We start from the raw sequence: 19,663 nt of genomic DNA on the forward strand, positions 1-19,663 counted from the left end.
GCTTCAAAAGGGGTGGAGCTTCAGTCTCATGCTGCTCTGCGATTGGCCATTTTCGAAGTCCATCAGAACTTGACGCTCGCTCTCGAACTCTGACCGCGCCCCCGAGGCTCAGCGGCTCGCGGTGGAACAGGAGAGAGTGTCCGCGCCTTGTCAGGAGGCACCAACGTTCTGTTCTTTCTTACTGGAAAAAACGAGAATATTTCAGCTCATTCATGGCGAAATTAGTTTTATTCGACGTCCAGAAACATATCCATTCCGGACCGCGGCTCTGACAACGACAGGCGACGAGAAAATCCGCAGCTCTCAGCGGTTGGAGTTTACCGAGGATTTTCATAGCAGTTTCGTGCTTGGAGGCGCTCGAGTGCCGGTGTCGTCGTCTCCGTGGGCGCCTTTTCGTGCTTTCTGGTGACAGCTGACACTTGTCCGATTTCCGAAGACTAGAAGGCCTGATTCTTTCTCCCTGCTGTCCGGTTCACCGGGTGTTCCTGTCAGTGCCGGGCCGCCTGCACACTCACCCCGGCGCGGCCTCGCTCCTTACCGAGTCCCCGGCGACGACACAGCTACCTCCCCGGTAGAGCCAGTTACCCACACTCCTCTAATTCACCTTCCGTGTTTAGAACTACCAAAAACAGTGGATCCTAGGAGAAATAACGGACAAGAGAGACGCGGATCTGTGCGCTGGTGATATAGACAGACAGAGCTGTCATACAACATTTCAACAGCTCTCTGAATTGACATATTGAGTTTTTTCTTTCACGCGATTGGCTTCTTCTCTCGTGCATATCCGTTATTAAGGTATTAGACACCAAAACGTCAATTATACAAACTAATCACGCGTTGTGCAAAGGCAAGGCCTCGTCTGCTAACTCCGATAGCTACATCGCTAACTCCCAGCCTGGGTTTAATCAGCTTCTAATCTTATTAACCGCACTTTTTGACTCTTATTCATCGCTTATTTTGTTCCGTACGACACAATAGCGAAGCGATTTTAATTTATAGTTACTGGTTCAACGCACAGTACGGTATTCCTAGCCAAGAGATCTGTTGAGCAAAAGCAGGAGGAAACAGAGCTGTCAGCCTTTATTTTCTACTACTCGGCCTGATTAACTCCAACCTTGGGAAACAAACCCCCCGAAGAATCTTATGTGTTGTGCTTGTTTCAGCTGACCTTTGCTACCAAAATTAACTAACTTAAGTCCCTCGCGAGCTTCTTGCGCAGCAACCCGCTGCATGCACTGATACGGGAAAGACTTGATTTATATTTTTGTACCATAGTTCAGGAGCCATTTAGAACAGGTTCAAATATCGGCACAAACCTTCTACTACTGTTTAGCCATGAGTATTGAGATTCCAGTCGGTCTGACGGAGCTGCTCCAAGGCTACACCGTGGAGGTGCTGCGCCAGAGGCCGCCGGACCTGGTGGAGTTTGCCGTGCAGTATTTCACCCGTCTGCGGGACACCAGGAACCAGGACGGGTCCGGGGTCGCCACCGCCAAAACCGGGGGGAAGGGAGTGATGTTTGATGGCGAACCGATGCAGACAGAGTCGAACGGCGACGACGATGACGATGACGATGACTCAGACTTTGAGCGTGAGTGCCTCTTTATTAAATCAGCTTATTACGCCACCTGTAAAAGATGAAGATATCGCTGCTTGAGTATGTTTTAGTGTATACCGTGTTTACACGGCTAACAAGGGTGTCAGATCTCCCTTGAGATGGGTAACGTGAGGAACAGCCTTATCTAGGCTGTTTCCATGGCACTCGCTCGAGCTCTCATCCAAGCGCTTGATTGACAGAGTGACAAGTGGCGCCCGCACAAGGCATCCCCAGAATGCATGCAAAATTAAGATGGGATAGTATGCACGCTTAATAGATTTGCATTAATATTGATGCATTTCTGTTCTTGAATAGAGACGGCTGTGGTGTGTGATCGGTCTAGCGTTGTTAGCCCATTCGTGCTGTATGAATTGCTTGTATGAATGAATGCGGGATGGCCATTGAGAATGCTAACGGATTTTTCATAATGGAGAGAGGTGCGCTCGCGCACATCAAAGCAGTCTCTCTTTCCTTTCATGTAGTGCAGAGCGAGCAGCTGCAAAAGCAGGCAGATTTCACTGGCAGACATTTAAGTCATCATTTGTGTATTAAAACATTCTTAAAAAGAAGTCATTGAGAGAAATCTGGACCATTGAGAAGAGCGAGGAAGAGGTGTGGAAATGGATACAGGGATTGTTTGTTGCACATTCCTAAATCACTTAGGCCTAATCATATTTCATCAAACCACATGATATGCAGTGTGTTAGACACCTGTGTCTGTGTGGATTATGTCTTGTTTACGCTGATCGTTTAATATTTAATTCTGTAATTGTTTTTCACATCCTCTTACAAAACGGAATGGGAAAATCAATGCCAGCTGTGTGTTAAATCTGATCTCAGATCAGTGAGTTTGAAGGTTTATGTGCTCTTTCAGTGGTTTGACTTTGAGCAGGTACATCATTCTCTTTCTACATCCTAATATGCATACTTCACTGCTATATTGAATGCAAAAATCAGTATGACAAATTATAGTATGACAGAATATTTACAATATTTGGTTGGACTAAAACATGTAGGCTAGATGACATTTTAGAGACAACTTTTAATTTGTATGTATGTGCATTTAGTAGGCAAACAATACAGAATGACCCACTGCGTCAAACGAGATTCTGAAGTGTGCAGCCAGTTTCATATCCCACAATTTTGTGGGAAGCTGTCGAGCTGTCAGATTTGAAAGGTTGATAAATTTAAGAAAAAGCTTGAGTGGCTTTTCGAGACGGTGCAAGTGTTGTAGTTACCAAGAAAGTTGTTGTTATTGTTATAGTGTTGTCAAAATTCTGGAATTTCTAATTTCGTTACGATACCTTGAAAATTAATCTCCAACACGCATTCACTAGAGCACCACGAGTCACGGCAGGCGTGTTCTTGACGTGAGAGCAGATGTTGTTGAGTTGGACAGAGATTAATATTTTTTAAATAAAGTGGTAAATTATGATTTTTGCTTCATAAGGTTAAACCTTTGAGGTTAAACCACTGGAGTCACATGGATTTACCTTAATGATGTCTTTACTACCTTTCTGGGGCTTGAAAGTGTTAGTCGCGTAGGCTGTTAATGGAGGAACAGAAAACTCTCAGATTTAATTAAAAAGATTTTTATTTGTGGTCTGAAGATAAACAAATGTCTTACGGGTTAGCGCAATTAGCCACGAAAAAAGAAGTCAATTTGGTACTTGTGAGCTGTTTGAGGGCGAACCTGGGTTCGAATGACGTCAGAGTTCGGTTCGTTTGGATGATGTGAACGCTGTCTTCCGAACTCGGGTGCGCACCCTCGAACCGTACTCGAGTCCGCTTAAAGGGTGGTCTTGGGTACGGTTCATGTGAACTCCAGTACGGTTCGCTGCTGATATGAATGGAATCGTACCAAATCGCGGAAGTGAACCGCTATTGAAGACGTATAAGATGGTGCGCGTGTGTGTGTATACACTTACCTTGACAAAAAGCGGGATTGATGCACTGCAAGCAGAGAGATGATTTCTGCTTGCCTCCGCAAAAATTGTCTTCGGCAGACAGCCCGCTGGAACGATTTTAGTACTTTAGCGGCAGACAGACGCAAGTGTGTTTCTGTATCTTTTCTTTGAAAACAAAACCAAAGGTTCAAAAAAAGAACAAATGTGAAGCGAGCAATTCTATCCATTTTGACGCCTTTTCATTCATAGCGGTTACCAAGCAACACGAATACGCGCCAGCTGCAGCTGCCAGCTTGATGACGCAAGCGTACCACGGTTTGGATACAAATAATATAATGTGAACACAGTCCATCGGGGGCAGGGGGAGTGGGGAGCAATCGAACTCGGGTTCGGAACAGGCAATCGAACCAAGTGTGAAAGCGCCCTTAGAGGTGGCTTTATGTATGCGCCTCTTCTATAGATCAGTGGTGTGCGCTCTTTTGTGGTGATTGCGAAACTTGTAGGAATGAGTAAAATTATGTGCAATTGTAATACCCACAACCCCACAAAATTCAGGCCCTGTAACACCAACATTATTCAACCACAGAGCGAATGAAACGGGTTTATAAGACTAAGCGGTAGTGTTGTCAAAAATATCGATATTTCGATAAATATCGATACTGAAATATCTGAACGGTACCAATACTAATTTCCCGAAGTATCGATACTAGCCGAGCTGTCACTTTCACTTCTCTCCAAAGGCGCGTTGACAAACACCACACGCGCACTCGTCTCATTCACTCTGGTTAAATAGCAAAAGTGAATGGGGCCGATCACACGCGACGTGTTTTTTGCAGTGAGAGGCACCTACTTTCAGTTGGTTTCCAGTGAGCGTTCTGCGCGCTGCTTATGCGCCTGCTGCGCCTCGCATTTTTTAAGTTGGAAAAAAAAGCAACTCCGAGCGGAAAAAGCGCCTGACGTCACCGCGTTTTTTTCACTGTCCAATCGATTGAATGGAGAGGCGGGCCTTCCGTTTTAGTGGTGAAAGCTAGTTGCTTGAATGCCCGGAGAGTGCGATGATGGAGGATAAACTTGTGGTGCTCTCGCGGGTTACCAGGAGCTTAACGACTTCACGAACCGTAACTACCACAATGTTTACAGAAAGTAAATAAAGTTAATAAAAGGCTGATTTGACGTTTGCTTGACTGACAGGACAGCTGTTTCAGTGGTTGCCTAGCAACATAAAAAACGCAGCGCACTGCTCGTTCTGTGTGATGGTAAAATTAACTTGTGCTTATTTAACTTTAATTTGCAAATTTGCAGTTTGCCTTCATTAGCGATTATCATCAATTTGATTACACAGATACTAATTAAACTAAACTGAGCTAGACAATGACATCTCTGAATTCAAGAATGAAATGCCTTTAACTGAAAATTTAATGTTTAATCTTATTATTATACATTACTGACACTAAAAGTATCCTCCAATTTGGTACTGTTAAGTGCTTTGACACAATCTGTATTGTTAAAAGCACTATGTAAATAAAGGTGACTTGACTTCATGTCGATCCAGTGAGCATTGTTTTCGCGTGTGATGCACGCACGTTTGCGTTTAAATCTGTTCATCGAATAACGTTAATCTATTAACCAGCATTTATGCTTTTGAACCAGTGCACTACCTCAGGACATTTTTGTTCATGTAAAATATAACCCATTGTCATGTTCTAGACTTGTTATATTTAGCTTTAAATTAAAAAAAAATACCCCCTTAATATTGTGGCAGTTTTTTTCTCCGTGGTATCGAAAATGGTATCGAATATCGATATTTTTCAAGGTATCGTATCGAAGTTAGAAATTCTAGTATCGTGACAACACTACTAAGCAGGTGTGTGTCAAACTTTCAATTCGCCGTCGGAGAGAATGTACAGCTGATATCGGTGTATCGATACTGCAGAAAAGGAGTATTGGAATTGTTTCAGATATTGACATGTATTTGACAACACCCGAGTAGATTATTTTCACAGTTATTGTTAGTACGTCATAGGCCAAAAACATCTGAGGGATTATTAGGTTGCGAGCTGTTAATGAATATGTCCCTGAAGCGTAAATGACGCTGGGAATTGACGTGCTTCAATAGCAATTCTCGCTTGAAGTGTGAATGTTTGCGCACAAACATTGTTGGCCCTGCTAATTCTGCACCGGCTTCTTTGCAGTATTTGCACAGCATAACATCTTTATCTTGCTCGTATTGTAGCCACAGAAAATCATCTAGCTATTCTTTTTGGAACCTGTACTTTTTAACGTTACCTGTCACTGATATTTTCTGCTTCTTACAAGGAACAACAGCACCAACATCTTGTTCTTGTTCAACGGCTTGTTCTTTTTGTTCGAAGCTACTCTGTTCTGCTTCATTTGAGACAGAACTTTTAAAGTAACATGTGATACTATTCATCCCAACTCAAGACAATTTCAAGACCACAGTAGCCTCAACTTTTTCGTGCCGTTTGGTTGACTGGCATTAAAAGTAACCAATCGCAGTGCGAAACGTCACTGTTGATACGTAATGTACGTGTAAGGGCATTTGGGAGTTGTAGTTTTTAGCTTCGATCGTTCAGTCGCACAAGTGCGCCTAAATATCTTTTCATGGTCGTGCACCGAAAATTTTGGACTGAAATGGTCGCACTGTAGAGCCCTGCAAAGTACAAGTTTGTATTCATCCAGTTCAGGTAGAGCAGTTAATTAGCTCAGATAGTCGTCAGCACATCCAATCACGATAGTGGAATGGGTTCTGCGTTAGACACGTATTGTTCCACAGCAGAGCTTCAGTGATCTGAGGAATCAAGAGCATGCTGGGGCATGTTTGAACAGTTAAAGCATAGGTAAGACCATCCCACCATGACCTTTCTTACTTTGCGTCATGCTGTCAAGAAAATATCTACACATCCCTACAGAACTGGCATAATGTATCACGCAGAAGTTTGGATTGATTTGATGTCTCTTAGATTTGCATACTTTATCATATATATTGTTGGTTTCTGTGAGAATTTAGATACATGATCACAACTGGTTTTGGGTAAAGAGTAGTTAAAAGTTTCATAAGCAGTTTCAGCTTCCGCCAGACTTTGGCACTAAACTAGAACACCACCATCTCTTCAACCACATGGCCTATCTACAAAACCCCTTGCCTGAATGCACAAAAAAGCATTTCTGATTTGCCTCAGGCTGTTAAAGGCACTTTATGTCTGGTATCTCTGAAAAGCAAAAAAACAACAACAAAAACAGCACCCTAGTTACTAATAGAAAAGATGTACTGTAAATTAAAGTGAAATGAATTGAAGTATAAAAGAAGTGTGTGTCTAAGTGCAAGTGTATAGCTTGTCTGTCTGGAGGATAGTGTACTCTTTGTATTAAGCAGGATAATCAGAGAGGAACAGAGCCGTCTGCTGTTTTAAGGAGTCTCACTTGCACAACAACCTGCAATATCTGACAGGGTGTCAAAGAACCTGTTTGTGCTGCTCCTAACTGCTAAGTTGCCTGTTGTTAATTTAATAGTCAGTTGCAATAGTGTTTTTGCATCAGCTCAAACTCAATATTGAGCGTGAACCTTTTTCACATTGCAGACATATGAAACTAAACCTTGAAAAAGAGAACTGTAGATTTTTCAGGTAGTTAGCGTGTTGTCTCAGCCATGATGTGCTGTATCTGAGAAGGTCTTCGTGGCCTTTACTAAGCCAAAATCATGTTTTTGCAGTTTGTCGAGAATTAACTAATAAAGGGCCTGAATAATTTGTGTTAAAATGGCTACCATAAAAGTAACATGAATAATTGTCTTTTCCTTTTCAGAAACAAAAATATTGCACTATATATTTCTTAAGGTGCAGGAAAATTAAATAAAATTGAATTCACTGCAGTAGTAATTGCTTTTCTACTTGACCTTTTTTGAGTTTTAATCCTTTTTCTTTATTTAGAGTTCAGAAAGACGAAAGGAAATGTTACATGTTTTTGGCTTTACTACAGGTCCCGTCACATATTAAGAATACACACCAGCTACTGGCTGTCATTCAGAGAAAATGCTTTGGTATTGTTTTCCTGTCTTTCCTGTATTGTTTGTGTGTTTTGAATGCCTGGGTGTGTCTATCTTTTTTCTTCATGTTAGAGGTTTCCGATAACAATCTGGACTTTAGTACTTCCTCCTATCTATCAGCAAGTGGGTGACTAACTACCCTGACCCTGTTTGTTCTTCCCACCCTGGTCATTGATTTCAGTAAGAGCTTATGAAGTGTTATCTCAGCAGCTGGTCATAGACCATTTTTGAGCCCTGCACTCGCAGAAAACAAGTTAAGATGAAGGTATTTAGGTTTAAGAGTTCATATTGCTATACATTTATTGCATAAACTATCTGTCCAATAGTGCAACAGAGCTGTTCCCTCTCAAGACATCGTGGGTAAGGCCAAAGGTTAGACAGGATGTGGAAGCCCTGCACATTATCTACATTGTTGCCTATTATAGTCTCCAATTAAATATAGTAGTTAATTTCCTCTCTCCTAACCACTCAGCAGAGTGGGAAACATTGTTCTGATCCCCTTTTTTGCACGTTAGTTGACAACAACACACACAAATACACAAGATTACTCCTCAGCCTTTGTAAGATGTTTGCAGGTCAGTCTGATTAGTGGTGGTGGCTCAAGGAGAGCAGGTCATTGGGACAGGAGGAGTGCAACCAATGGAAGGACTCCAATTGTGAGGTGTATGTTTTGATTGGACATCCCTTGACCTTCAGCTAGCACCACATAATACCGTATCAGCCAATCAGAGACGGGTTAAAAGAACAGACAGGGACCTTGTCCATTCAGGGTGCAGATTAAGCAGACTGATGGCCTTGTCTAATCAGAGGCAGAGCTGACCTCGCCTCTAATGTTCATATTATGCACACAAACACACATTTGCAGATATTTTAACGCCACTGAATCCTCGCATATGCTTTTGTAAAGTTAATAGAAAGTGAATAAAATGGGTGTTTTTTGAGTAAATATCTGCTACTGTTGATCCTGCCATTCATGCTCTCTCACTGCAAGTAACCTTCTGGCTGTTAGTAAGGGGTTAAAGCCACAGGCACAGTGCTAGACAGATCCACACGACCTTATAAGGGCTAAAGAGAGAAAGAGAAGGGGAGAAATGGAGCACTGAGAAAGATAGACAAAGTTTTTAGAGAGTAAAGGAAAAGGGGGGGATTCAGACATCAAGATTGATTGCTTACAGCAGGAAGGGAAGAGAGTATTTTCCTCTTGTTTACGAGTTGTACAGCTGTTTGGGATTTCATTAATCAGTTGAGCAGCTTTCTCCGTGTGTGAGTGGGGTTCTTTATTGTGTTATGGTACTGTGTGTTACATAGTGTAGACTCTCTTGTGCTTTTGTGAACGTGTGTTTTCTCTGATCGGATAGCTATTCGAGATGGATTTAAATCCGATCACTCAAACCACTTCAGGAGGTGGTTTGAAACGCATTCCAAAGGATACCGTACTTGAGAAGTATAAATGCATCTGGTTGTTGAAGCCACATATGTAAATTTGACACCTTCCAAAATGGTGTAAAAGCATGTGAGCGTGAGATACTGTATGACAGCTCTACCTCAAAACACATCGCCACAGATATGGCCTGCCGCAAATGAGTAGCTGAGCAAATATCTCTTCAGCAAGCCGACGCACAAACTGCCGCAAATGAAACAAAGTTCACGTCCTGAAGCTCATTCAAAGGAGAGAGACTAAATTATCTTACCAGTGCTGATGCCGCTTTCTCTCCTTTTGTGGTCTTTGATCTTAAAATTAGCTGATGATTGATAAATTGCAGCTTAAATCTGTTTCTTTCGTAAACTCTGTCAAATTTGCATATAGAGTAGGAATTGAAGAACGGATTTATATTCATTTTGTGGAGACACATTTATGTGGCCAAGTGTAAATGGAAGAGTTTTAACAAAATGGATAGCTATCTGATCGGTTAAAACGCATAAAGTGTAAACGGGCCCTATGAGTTGACCATAAACCAATTCATTTGAGATTATAGCAGTAGCGAACCGTGACTCTTGAACCTTGGCCCTCTCACCCCCTTGCCTCGTTGGGAAAAAAGTAAACTCATCCTAAAACGATGTCCTCAATACTGCATGTTACTTTTGACAAGAAATGGCACAAGCAAACATCAGTGTGAGCGTGAGAGTTATCACCAAAATTGAATAAAAAGTAAGGATTGCATCATCATACAATCGGTGTGTGCATTTCAGCGGAATATGGTGACGACTAGCCACAAAACCAGCTAAATTTAATGTAAGCCAATCCAGTATGACAGCTCTAAAGGTGATGATACACAGAGCAACTTTTTGAGCAATGTTGCTGGGCAATGTTGCCATCAACGGGCAACCAGATGAGACACAGGGCCCACGATCGATCTAAATTATCCAGATAGAAATGTATTGCCCATTTTCAATGGGAAAGTGCCCAAGCAACAATCGCTCGGCAAGATTGCCCAGCAACATTGCTCAAAAAGTTGCCCTGTGTATCATCACCTTAAGACCAGAGCACTACTATATATCATATATTATACCATTTATTTAAATTATACTGGCACAGCAGCCAATTAAATGCATGTAACAGACCTTATCGAACATATGATTTGGGAAAAATGCAACTTTTATGCAGAATTACAGCAAATGTCCATGGTCGCCAAATTAGTAAATTTACAGACTGACCAGTTATTCTGCAAAATAACAGTTTTTCTCAACTAAAGCGGTGGCCAGAATAAAAGCAGTCACATAACCTATTAGATTTTACATAACTTACTAAAACAGCAAACAATTCCTGCAGTAAATCTGCGTTCACACTACAAGCGACTTTGTCGCTGCATGTCGGCAGTGGCTGGCGGTGAGGTTGCTACTGGGCATTCCCACTACTGGTTGCCTAGTATTGTTTGTGAGTGTAGCAATGCTGTGGTTGAAATGCTTTAAAAAGCTTTGGCTTTCTGCTCATTCTCCAGCTTTCCCTTAAAAGTTCATCTTGAAAACGGCATGGATAATAAATTGACAATGCTAAATTGGCAAAATTTCAGCATATTGAGCACTTAATCAGCATATCAGAATGATTTCTGAAGGATCATGTGATTGAAGACTGGAGTGATGATGCTGAAAATTCAGCTTTTCCATCCCACGAATAAATGGCATTGATCTGATGATGTTTTGTGTTTTATCATAGTTTGGAATGGTTGTGTATGCATGTTGCGTGAGAGAGAAAGCACAGAACTGTTTGTAGTTTAGGTGCTGATTCTCACATGATAAGTGATTTTCGCTCTGCCATCACAGAGATCACATGCACCTATTCAGTTTACTTTTAAAATTACTAGAGATCACACACACACATATTCTGTTTACTTTTAAAATGACTACTCTCTCTCTGGCTCTCTCTCTGGCTCTCTCTCTGGCTCTCTCTCTCTCTCTCTCTCTCTCTCTCTCTCTCTCTCTCTCTGGCTAATATTTGCCAGCAATGAGAGAAAGATAAGACTGTGTGTGGATGAGGATATCTAGAATGACATGGAGGGAGATAAGGAGACAGACAGGACAAATATCGTGTTTCTCTTGTTTGTAGTTACTATTGTTCATACTTATCCTAAAATATAAAAAAAACTGGCAGGTTTATACATAATTATGTAATACCTCCAATCATATGGCTTGCTGACTTCTTTTTTTTTTTTTTTAAGCAGTCACATTGAAAATGGATGAAAAAGTAGAAGTTTTTCCTTCGTTTTTTTTTTTTTTTTTTTTTTTTTTTTAAATCATGGAAAATATTAAATTCCCTATGTCTAGATGATATGTGTATATAGACTACTGCTCAAAAGTTTGGGGTTGGTAAGTTTTTAAAATGTTTTTGAAAGAAGTCTCTTATGCTCACCAAGGGCAGCATTTATTTGATCAAAAGTTAATCTTGAAAACGGCATGGATAATAAATTGGCAATGCTAAATTTGCGTTTTCCATTGTGAAAAGCGCTTGCTATTTTATCAGCTTTTCCCCAGCTTTTTTAAATAACATTATTCTTTTATAGTATATTTTAAAATAGTTTTTATTCCCGTGATGGAAAGCTGCATTTTCTTCAGTGTCACATGATCCTTCAGAAATCATTCTAATATTCTGATTTGTGGCTTAAGAAACATTTCTTACTATTTTCAAATGTTGAAAACATTTGTGCTCCTTAATGTTTTTGTGAAAATTGTGATACATTTTTCTGATTCTTTGATGAATAGAAAGTTCAAAAGAACAGCATTTATTTAAAAAAAAAAAGTATAATTGTCTTTGCTATCAATTTTGATCAATTTAATGCATCCTTGCTGAATAAAATAATGAATTTACTTTTTAAAAAAAAGGCTTTACTTTAAAAAACAATTCCTAGAAGAAAAGTGGACGGTGATATAAGTACTATGATACTCATGCTATAGTATTAGACTTCAATGTATCTTGTGTGCTGCTATATTCCATCTCCTCTGAAGCCATACTGCAAAAATGCAAATGAAATTTGAGAACAATGTGGTGGGAAAGATTTTCAGTAAACGTTGTAAATTATCCATTAAAGATTGCCCTCACACCCATATTCTTTCCCTTTCTTCCTTCCAGTGTCATTCTGTATTTCCTCTCTCTCTCTCTCTCTCTCTCTCTCTCTCTCTCTCTCTCTCTCTCTCTCTCTCTCTGGTTGTCAAGAGAGAGTGAGTGGGTGTGTATTTGGGGGGGATAGTTATAGTCTTCCTTGTATTTTGTTGTCATGGCAACTTTGTCCACTTGATATCCCCTACACGTGAGGTTGAAGCACCCCATCTCACTATACTTCATGCGCTCATGCATGCACTCATTTCTTTGAGTGCTCTCACAACAAGTCTGTGTATTAAGCCGCCTTATCTGGGCATTGCCAGCCACACACAGTGTTAAGTAATTTGCAAAGAGGTGTAAATCTGAATGCTTATGTGTGAATGCCCACACTTCGCTTTTGCAGGTTAATTACTGTAAGAATGTGTTTTAAACATGATCATACATTTAGGTTTGTGAAAATCTGTGTGTTTGTTACAGAGCTACAGGTTATGAGCAGAACGTCTTAAGACGGTAGTTCACTAATAAGGGAGTGTGTATGTGAGAGAAAGCTCATTGCTAGTTTTACACCAAAGAGTTAATGGAGTGATGGATTGTAACAGTGCCATGAGAAAGGAGGAGGAGGGTGTGCAGACCTGCAGGGCTCCTGAGAGTCGTGCTAGTGCACTCAGCTGTGATCGTACACACATAATTGCAATCTCCTGAAACTGGTACAGCCTGTAGGACAGGCCTTTTACTGACCTTACTGAATATTTAACATGCCCACACAGTTACTGAAGGGCACATGTGAAATTTGGAGACTAAATTTGATCGTGAACATTGTCTGAGAGTCTACAGTTCTCAGCGAGCATAGGGGAATTTGAACAGTCATTAACTCTCTCTGTCTTTCTCTCCACAGCTCCTCCCCCCAGCAGATTTAACCGGAGAGTGTCGGGTGAGTTCTGTTTGACGTCATTGCACTAATCATGTGGTTTAAAGTGTGTGTGTGTGAGTGTCAGATAAGTGCTCTGCCTTTCCGTCATTTCCCCTTGTGTTTGTTTTATTGTAATTATTTTACGTGGCCAGTATGCCCACTCATTCTGCCCCTTTCATTTGTGTTCCAGTAAAAAAAATCCACTTTTACACATCATCATATGAAGGAATCTAGATATGCTACCTGTAAAGACACGTTTAATGCATGGAGAATCTGTTGTTTGTTTTTTTCATAAGTGTGAAGTTAAGCATTGTCCATTCTGTCATCTCTGTAAATTAAACACTTCTAGTGCAGAGGTTTTAAACTGGACCCCTGGGAGCCCTAAAAAAGGGTTCTCTGTGGCCTGTGGAAAATACAGTATTTTACAAAAAGTTTGCCATACGAAATAAACATCTTGCCAATTGTTAAGAGAACTAAATATTTAGTTTATTTATTTGTTTGTTTGTAACAATAAATGTAAGTTGTTTCTATGATACATTACCGTTCAAAAGTTTGGGGTCAGTAAGATTTTTTTATTGTTTTTGAAAGACATGTTCACCAAGGCTGCATTTATTTGATAAAAAAAATACAGTAAAAACAGTTATATTGTCAAATATTATTACAATTCAAAATAACTTAAAATTGGAAACATCATGCTGTTTTTATTATAACTTTTTCTTTTCTTTTGTTTCTTGTATAGTATCATTTTTTTTGCTTCACATGCATGTGGCTTTGGTGAAAACTTCTAAGTAATTAAATAGTAATTTGTTTTCATAGTGTGTGCGGAGGCATTTAACCCTGATGATGATGAGGAAGACTCTGAGCCAAGAGTTGTTCATCCAAAAACAGACGAGCAGCGTTGTAGATTACAGGAGGCCTGCAAGGACATTCTGCTGTTCAAGGCTCTAGATCAGGTACACACACACACACACACACACACACACACACACACACACACACACACACACACACACACACACACACACACACACACACACACACACACACACACACACACACACACACACACACACACACACACACACACACACACACAGAGATATGAGGGCTATTAAACTGTATACAGACGTCATCCAGGTTGTGTGTGCAGGCCAGTCAGTCAGGTTTGGTTTGCATGTGCGACTGATCACACGTGCCTTAATCAGCCAGTCAGTTCATTGTTGGAGGAAATTATTAACATACTGTTACTTGAACTGATTAGCACTCTTAATTTTCTGCTGATGTCATATAACACATAGTTTTTCCCTGTTTGGTGCACACATAACCACGTGATGTAGACTGTTTTAATTTTATATAAATATAATATTTTTAACTGTGGTAGTTTCACGGCAGTGAATTAAAAGACACAACTTAGCAGAGAGGATTTATGCTAAAAGTCACGGTCAACATGGTAAAACCTGCTTCAAAAAGTTACGTCTTTAAATTCACCTCTTCAAAATTACCATTATAGTTTTATGAAATAATTTCTAGATATTTTTCGCCTTTTTTAATGTCTGTCAAATGATTTTTTCTTGCATTCATTCTGCACTTAAACGCTAGACTATGTTCACTTGCATGTGGGTATCTTTTGGTATAGAACTGTGTATCACTCTTTTGTCCCCCCCCCCCCCCCCCCCCCCCTTCTTTGTTCAGAATTGTGCACCATGAGTGTTGAGGTTTTAAGATGGCATGTCAAGATAAAAAATTGTTGAAACATGTCTGGACCCTCACGCTTTGTTCCATTCTTTTGCACTCTGTCTAGCTGTTGTGTGAACTGTAAGAAACTTGCCTATATATATATATATATATATATATATATATATATATATATATATATATATATATATATATATATATATATATATATATATATATATATATATTTTAAATATATATATATATATATATATATATATATTTTAAATATGTAGTTTTGCATAAATCTGTACTATATGATTCAGAGCACTCAAACACATTTCCTTCATCAGACACTTTGTCTCTCTCTGGTACAGGAGCAGTTTTCAGAGGTGCTGGACGCCATGTTTGAGGTTCTCGTGAAGCCACAAGATCACGTCATTGATCAGGGAGATGATGGGGATAACTTTTATGTAATCGAGAGGTGTGTATTTTAAAGTGGTTTTTTGAATATTACCTTTCATATAGTGAGTAGTATAGCTGTTTTTGAATGTAAAAGGTCTGCAAAGTTTCAAAGATCAAAGTGCACGATAAATCGAGTCTCCTAAAAGAAATAATTGATTCTGACCTGCCGAAACGAGTCGTCAACAATTCCAGTTTTACTTCCGGTTACATATCTACCTAACAACGTAACAAATTTGCATTATGCCAGCCTTTGATCATCATTGGCTGCCCGTGAATGTCTACTTTGATCCGCGCTCATACACCGAAAACAGTCGTGCTCGGACTCGGACCGCAGCAAACGTGCCCAGTGTGAAAGCCCCCTGAATCTTCGAATAAACTGTTTTTAGGCCCTTTGAGAAATGAGATGATGTGCAATGTATATTATGAGTTGAATATATATATTTAAGTTGAAATTGACCTTAGATGTATGTAAACCTATTGTAGGAGACCTCCAAAACAAAATCTGGAACCTTTAAAATAGCTTAATAGGGGCACTTTAATAAACAGGTTTATGTGTGCTGCCAGTTTGTGTATGGTATTCTTGTGCAACGTTTTACGTATATCCTGATTTTGGGTAACAAATCAAACACTTATTTTAATCTTTGATTAATCTATCAGTTGTTTTCCCAGTCAGATTTAAAAAATCTGACATTTTACTTCCAGCCTTTTGTGTAAAAAGTTTGTGATCTTTTTCTAATAATAAGCAAATATAAAAAAGTAAACCTACAAATACATCTACTGCTACTGGATACTTTGTTACTGTTAATTTATAAAAATGTACTTGCATTGCCTACTGTATGCACAGCGCATTACAGGTTTAAACGAAAAGCTAAATGTAATGTCCAATTTGTGATTTGATAAAGAAACTGAGAGGTAAAAAAAAAAAAAAGAAGCTCTTAATGTTAATGCCTATTCATTGTTTATCTCAAATCATAGTAATGTTCCTCATTTTGAATGTCAATACCTAAAGGTCAGAATATCAGAATGAAGTGTAGCAACAATATAATTACCACTCAGCACTAACTGAATGTATGTTTTTGTGTATTTGTAGGGGTGTGTATGATATTGTGGTAAAGAAGGATGGTGTGGGCTGCTGTGTGGGTCAGTATAATAATAAGGGCAGTTTCGGAGAACTGGCCCTCATGTACAACACTCCACGTGCTGCAACCATCATTGCTACAGAGGATGGAGCCCTCTGGGGACTGGTGAGTGTGTGAGAGAGCATGCCATACCCTGTTGACTAAGTGCTCTATAACAGCACCGCCTTGTGGTCGGAACACTGGATGACTGGTGCTTCACTTTCACAGTGCTTTCATAGCAATTATGAAATGACAATAATTGTGATAGAAGCATAAATCCAGATCCTAATACATCAGAGTTTTCAGCTGAACGGTATGTCTGTTTCAGGATCGGGCGACTTTCCGTAGACTCGTAGTGAAGAATAATGCAAAGAAGAGAAGGGTGTATGAAATCTTCATAGAGTCTGTTCCACTGCTCAAATCACTGGAGGTGAGAAAATTATTGTAAAAACATTTATTCTATTGACAAACATGTTGTTTAGTGGTTCTGAGAAAGAGTATCAGGGTTGCATAGCTGAAGTGAACATTGAAGAAAAACTTAAGGAGGAAGAGAAGAACATTGTTGCATTCTTAGACCGGTAATGAAATGATGAATACTTAGCCCATCTTACCCCATGTTTCATAGTTATCTGAGAGGATGAAGATTGTTGATGTGCTGGGTGTAAAATCATTTCATGATGGAGAGAGGATCATTATGCAGGTGAGCTTTGCAGTTACGCCAAAAAGTCATAAGTGTATAAATATCATTGGACAACAACAGTCTTTACAATAAGTAACATTTATTTTAATAACTTTCAAGCAAAACAGTTCATTAAAAGAAGTTTGTTAGGTTTTAAATGTAATACAAAAGATTCAAAATTCTTGTGGTGAAATGTTCATTACTGTGATAACCTCCATTAGTTGCCAGGACACCTGTATCTTAATAACTCCAATTTAACACCATACAGTAAACTCGCATAAAGCAATCTATACTACATAGCAAATCTCATTTGAATGATTGTTCATATCATCGCCATATTTAAACTATCGCCCAGCTCTAAACTGCTAAATGGACTATATTTAAAATAAACTATAAATATTTTCATTATGAAAATTGTTAAATTCATATTAATTTAATTAAAGCTTCTATGAAACAATGTGTGTATGGTGAAAAGTTCTATACAAAAGTAAATCGACTTAATGAGAATGAGAACTTAATCATATAATCTTAATAAAAATAATAATTTGTTTGCAAATCCCACTTGGTCATATATTTGTACATTTACCTTTATACATGTCACTAATTTTGTGTAAGTCAGTGGGCCGTGCCATTGAGAACCATTGAGATATCCTCTGTTCAGATCTTGCACACTTGATCAGCTACAGTGTGTCTAAAAGAACCAGCTCTCAAACACACACACACACACACATCAAGTGTAGTTATAGCACTGTAATAATGGAGCAGAACTGAAGATCAGGACTCTGACTTATGCTATTGTCTCATTAATCATTATTATTATTGTGGACTGCTCTATTACCAGGGTGATAAAGCTGATTGCTTTTACATTGTGGAGTCTGGAGACGTGAAGATTATGATGAAGAGTAAAGTGAGTTCTTTATCTTTCTTTTTTCCCCCCTCTCTTTCATTCCCTCTCTTTCATTGTTATATTGTACAATTTAAATTTTTTAATGTTAAGGTTATGTTATTGTTATGTTTGTGTGTTTGATTGATTCCCTTAAAATTTTAGCATGCTTAGTCTGACTAGCTGGAGACTTCTGCTTAACCAATGGCTTAGGTTTGGGGCGGGACTATTTGTTTGGCTAACCAATAATTTTTGCAGTTCTACTTGGTGATTTGTAGCAATGTAAAAACATTCTTTAATTTTCCCTCAGTAATGCCAACATTTCATTTTTAAATGGCTCTTTCTGTGTTTTTTTGTGTCTCCCAGACGAAAGCAGACAGACAGGATAACACCGAGGTCGAGATCGCTCGCTGCAGTAGAGGGCAGTATTTCGGGGAACTCGCTCTCGTCACTAATAAACCACGTGCTGCCTCAGCCTATGCTATAGGGGAAGTCAAATGCTTGGGTAAGTGTCTCTGTGGGCATCCGACTTGTATTTATGTATTGAAATAAAATGTGCCAAGTGCTCATACAACATCACATGACTGATGTTTATGTATTTCAGTGATTGATGTACAAGCCTTCGAGCGCTTGCTGGGACCCTGCAAGGAGATCATGAAGAGGAATATCGCCCATTATGAGGAGCAGCTGGTGGCTCTGTTTGGATCCAGCGTGGACCTGAGGGACTGAGACAGACTGGCCGTGCCTTACACACACACACACACACACACACACACACTCACTATACAACACAACACATAGGTTATACACTCCCAAAACATTTTGTAGGCACACATTCCTTTTTATGTGCACACACACATACTCCATCAAACACGCTCACACTTTCAAATCATACCTCACAAACACACACACGCCTGTTATTGCGTCAGCTGTTCAGTACGAAATAAAAGCATTACCAGCTCGACTGCTGTGACCCTGAACTAACCACAGCCTGGAGAGGACATATGCGCGCACACACACACATTCACTTTCACCAAAAATTCCCAGCCAAGGACCCATCCTTTCTCATGGTCACTTGCAGTCACAACAAAGAAAAAAAGAAAAAGAGACCAGATAAAAGAATCTATGTTTAAACAAGAAAAAAGTTGATATCTTTCAATAAAAAAATGCAAAAAAGCGCAAAAATTGAACGTTTTAGAGCATTTTATGACAATGCAAAGCTTTGATAAACTTGTTTAAATATGACCTGTTTCCTTCCCTGCTGTTGGTGCATAAAAGTTTTTTGCTGGTGGTATCCACAGTGACTCGTTCTCCTTACTTAAACTCCACATTGTATTGATTAATGTATTACTATTATTATTATTATTATTATTATTATTATTACATATTTCTGTTGAAGGGTTGACTCGCTGTTACACCGCCCCCTAATTGGAGGATGCGAGGCCGAATCTAGTGCGAATTTTTTCCCTTTAGTCTTTCTGAATGAGTCGTCCTGAAAAATAAATAAAGCAGACATTTTGGTAACCTGCTGGGACTCTTATGTTGCGAATGGTTGTGTGTGTGTGTGTGTGTTGGACGATGTGGTCTGTAATTACAGGAACAGTGCCATTTAAATGTCAGGAATCAGTTTTGTTTGTAATCTTTTGATTGGAGACACCATACAAGTGTTTTGGAATGGAGTGTTATTTTTTCTTTAGGGCGTTAGCTGGCTATTGTTAGTTTATCACCTTTGAGGGTTGGCTAGTTTCAGCATTTACAGATTGTACTTTTAATAAACTTTCGATAAATCAGGGTGTCTACTTTTATTTGGGGATTTTCTTTTTCATGGGAAGG

The 19,663-nt window shown here is 39.4% G+C and overlaps 1 protein-coding gene across 1 annotated transcript; it reads left to right on the forward strand.

Annotated features, from left to right (window-relative positions):
- Window positions 1-103: 103 nt before the first annotated feature.
- On the forward strand, window positions 104-18,935 carry prkar2aa (protein kinase, cAMP-dependent, regulatory, type II, alpha A). Its single transcript, XM_079897419.1, has 10 exons — window positions 104-1,591; window positions 12,997-13,032; window positions 13,828-13,964; window positions 15,063-15,169; window positions 16,241-16,394; window positions 16,597-16,698; window positions 16,894-16,968; window positions 17,789-17,854; window positions 18,197-18,335; window positions 18,435-18,935. Exons 1-10 carry the CDS (start codon window positions 1,336-1,338, stop codon window positions 18,557-18,559), a joined length of 1,197 nt encoding a protein of 398 aa, XP_079753545.1. The 5' UTR covers window positions 104-1,335; the 3' UTR covers window positions 18,560-18,935.
- Window positions 18,936-19,663: the final 728 nt, after the last annotated feature.

This window comes from Squalius cephalus, assembly GCF_949319135.1.
Source record: "Squalius cephalus genome assembly, chromosome: 16".
In the NCBI taxonomy this organism is placed as follows: Eukaryota; Metazoa; Chordata; class Actinopteri; order Cypriniformes; family Leuciscidae; genus Squalius; species Squalius cephalus.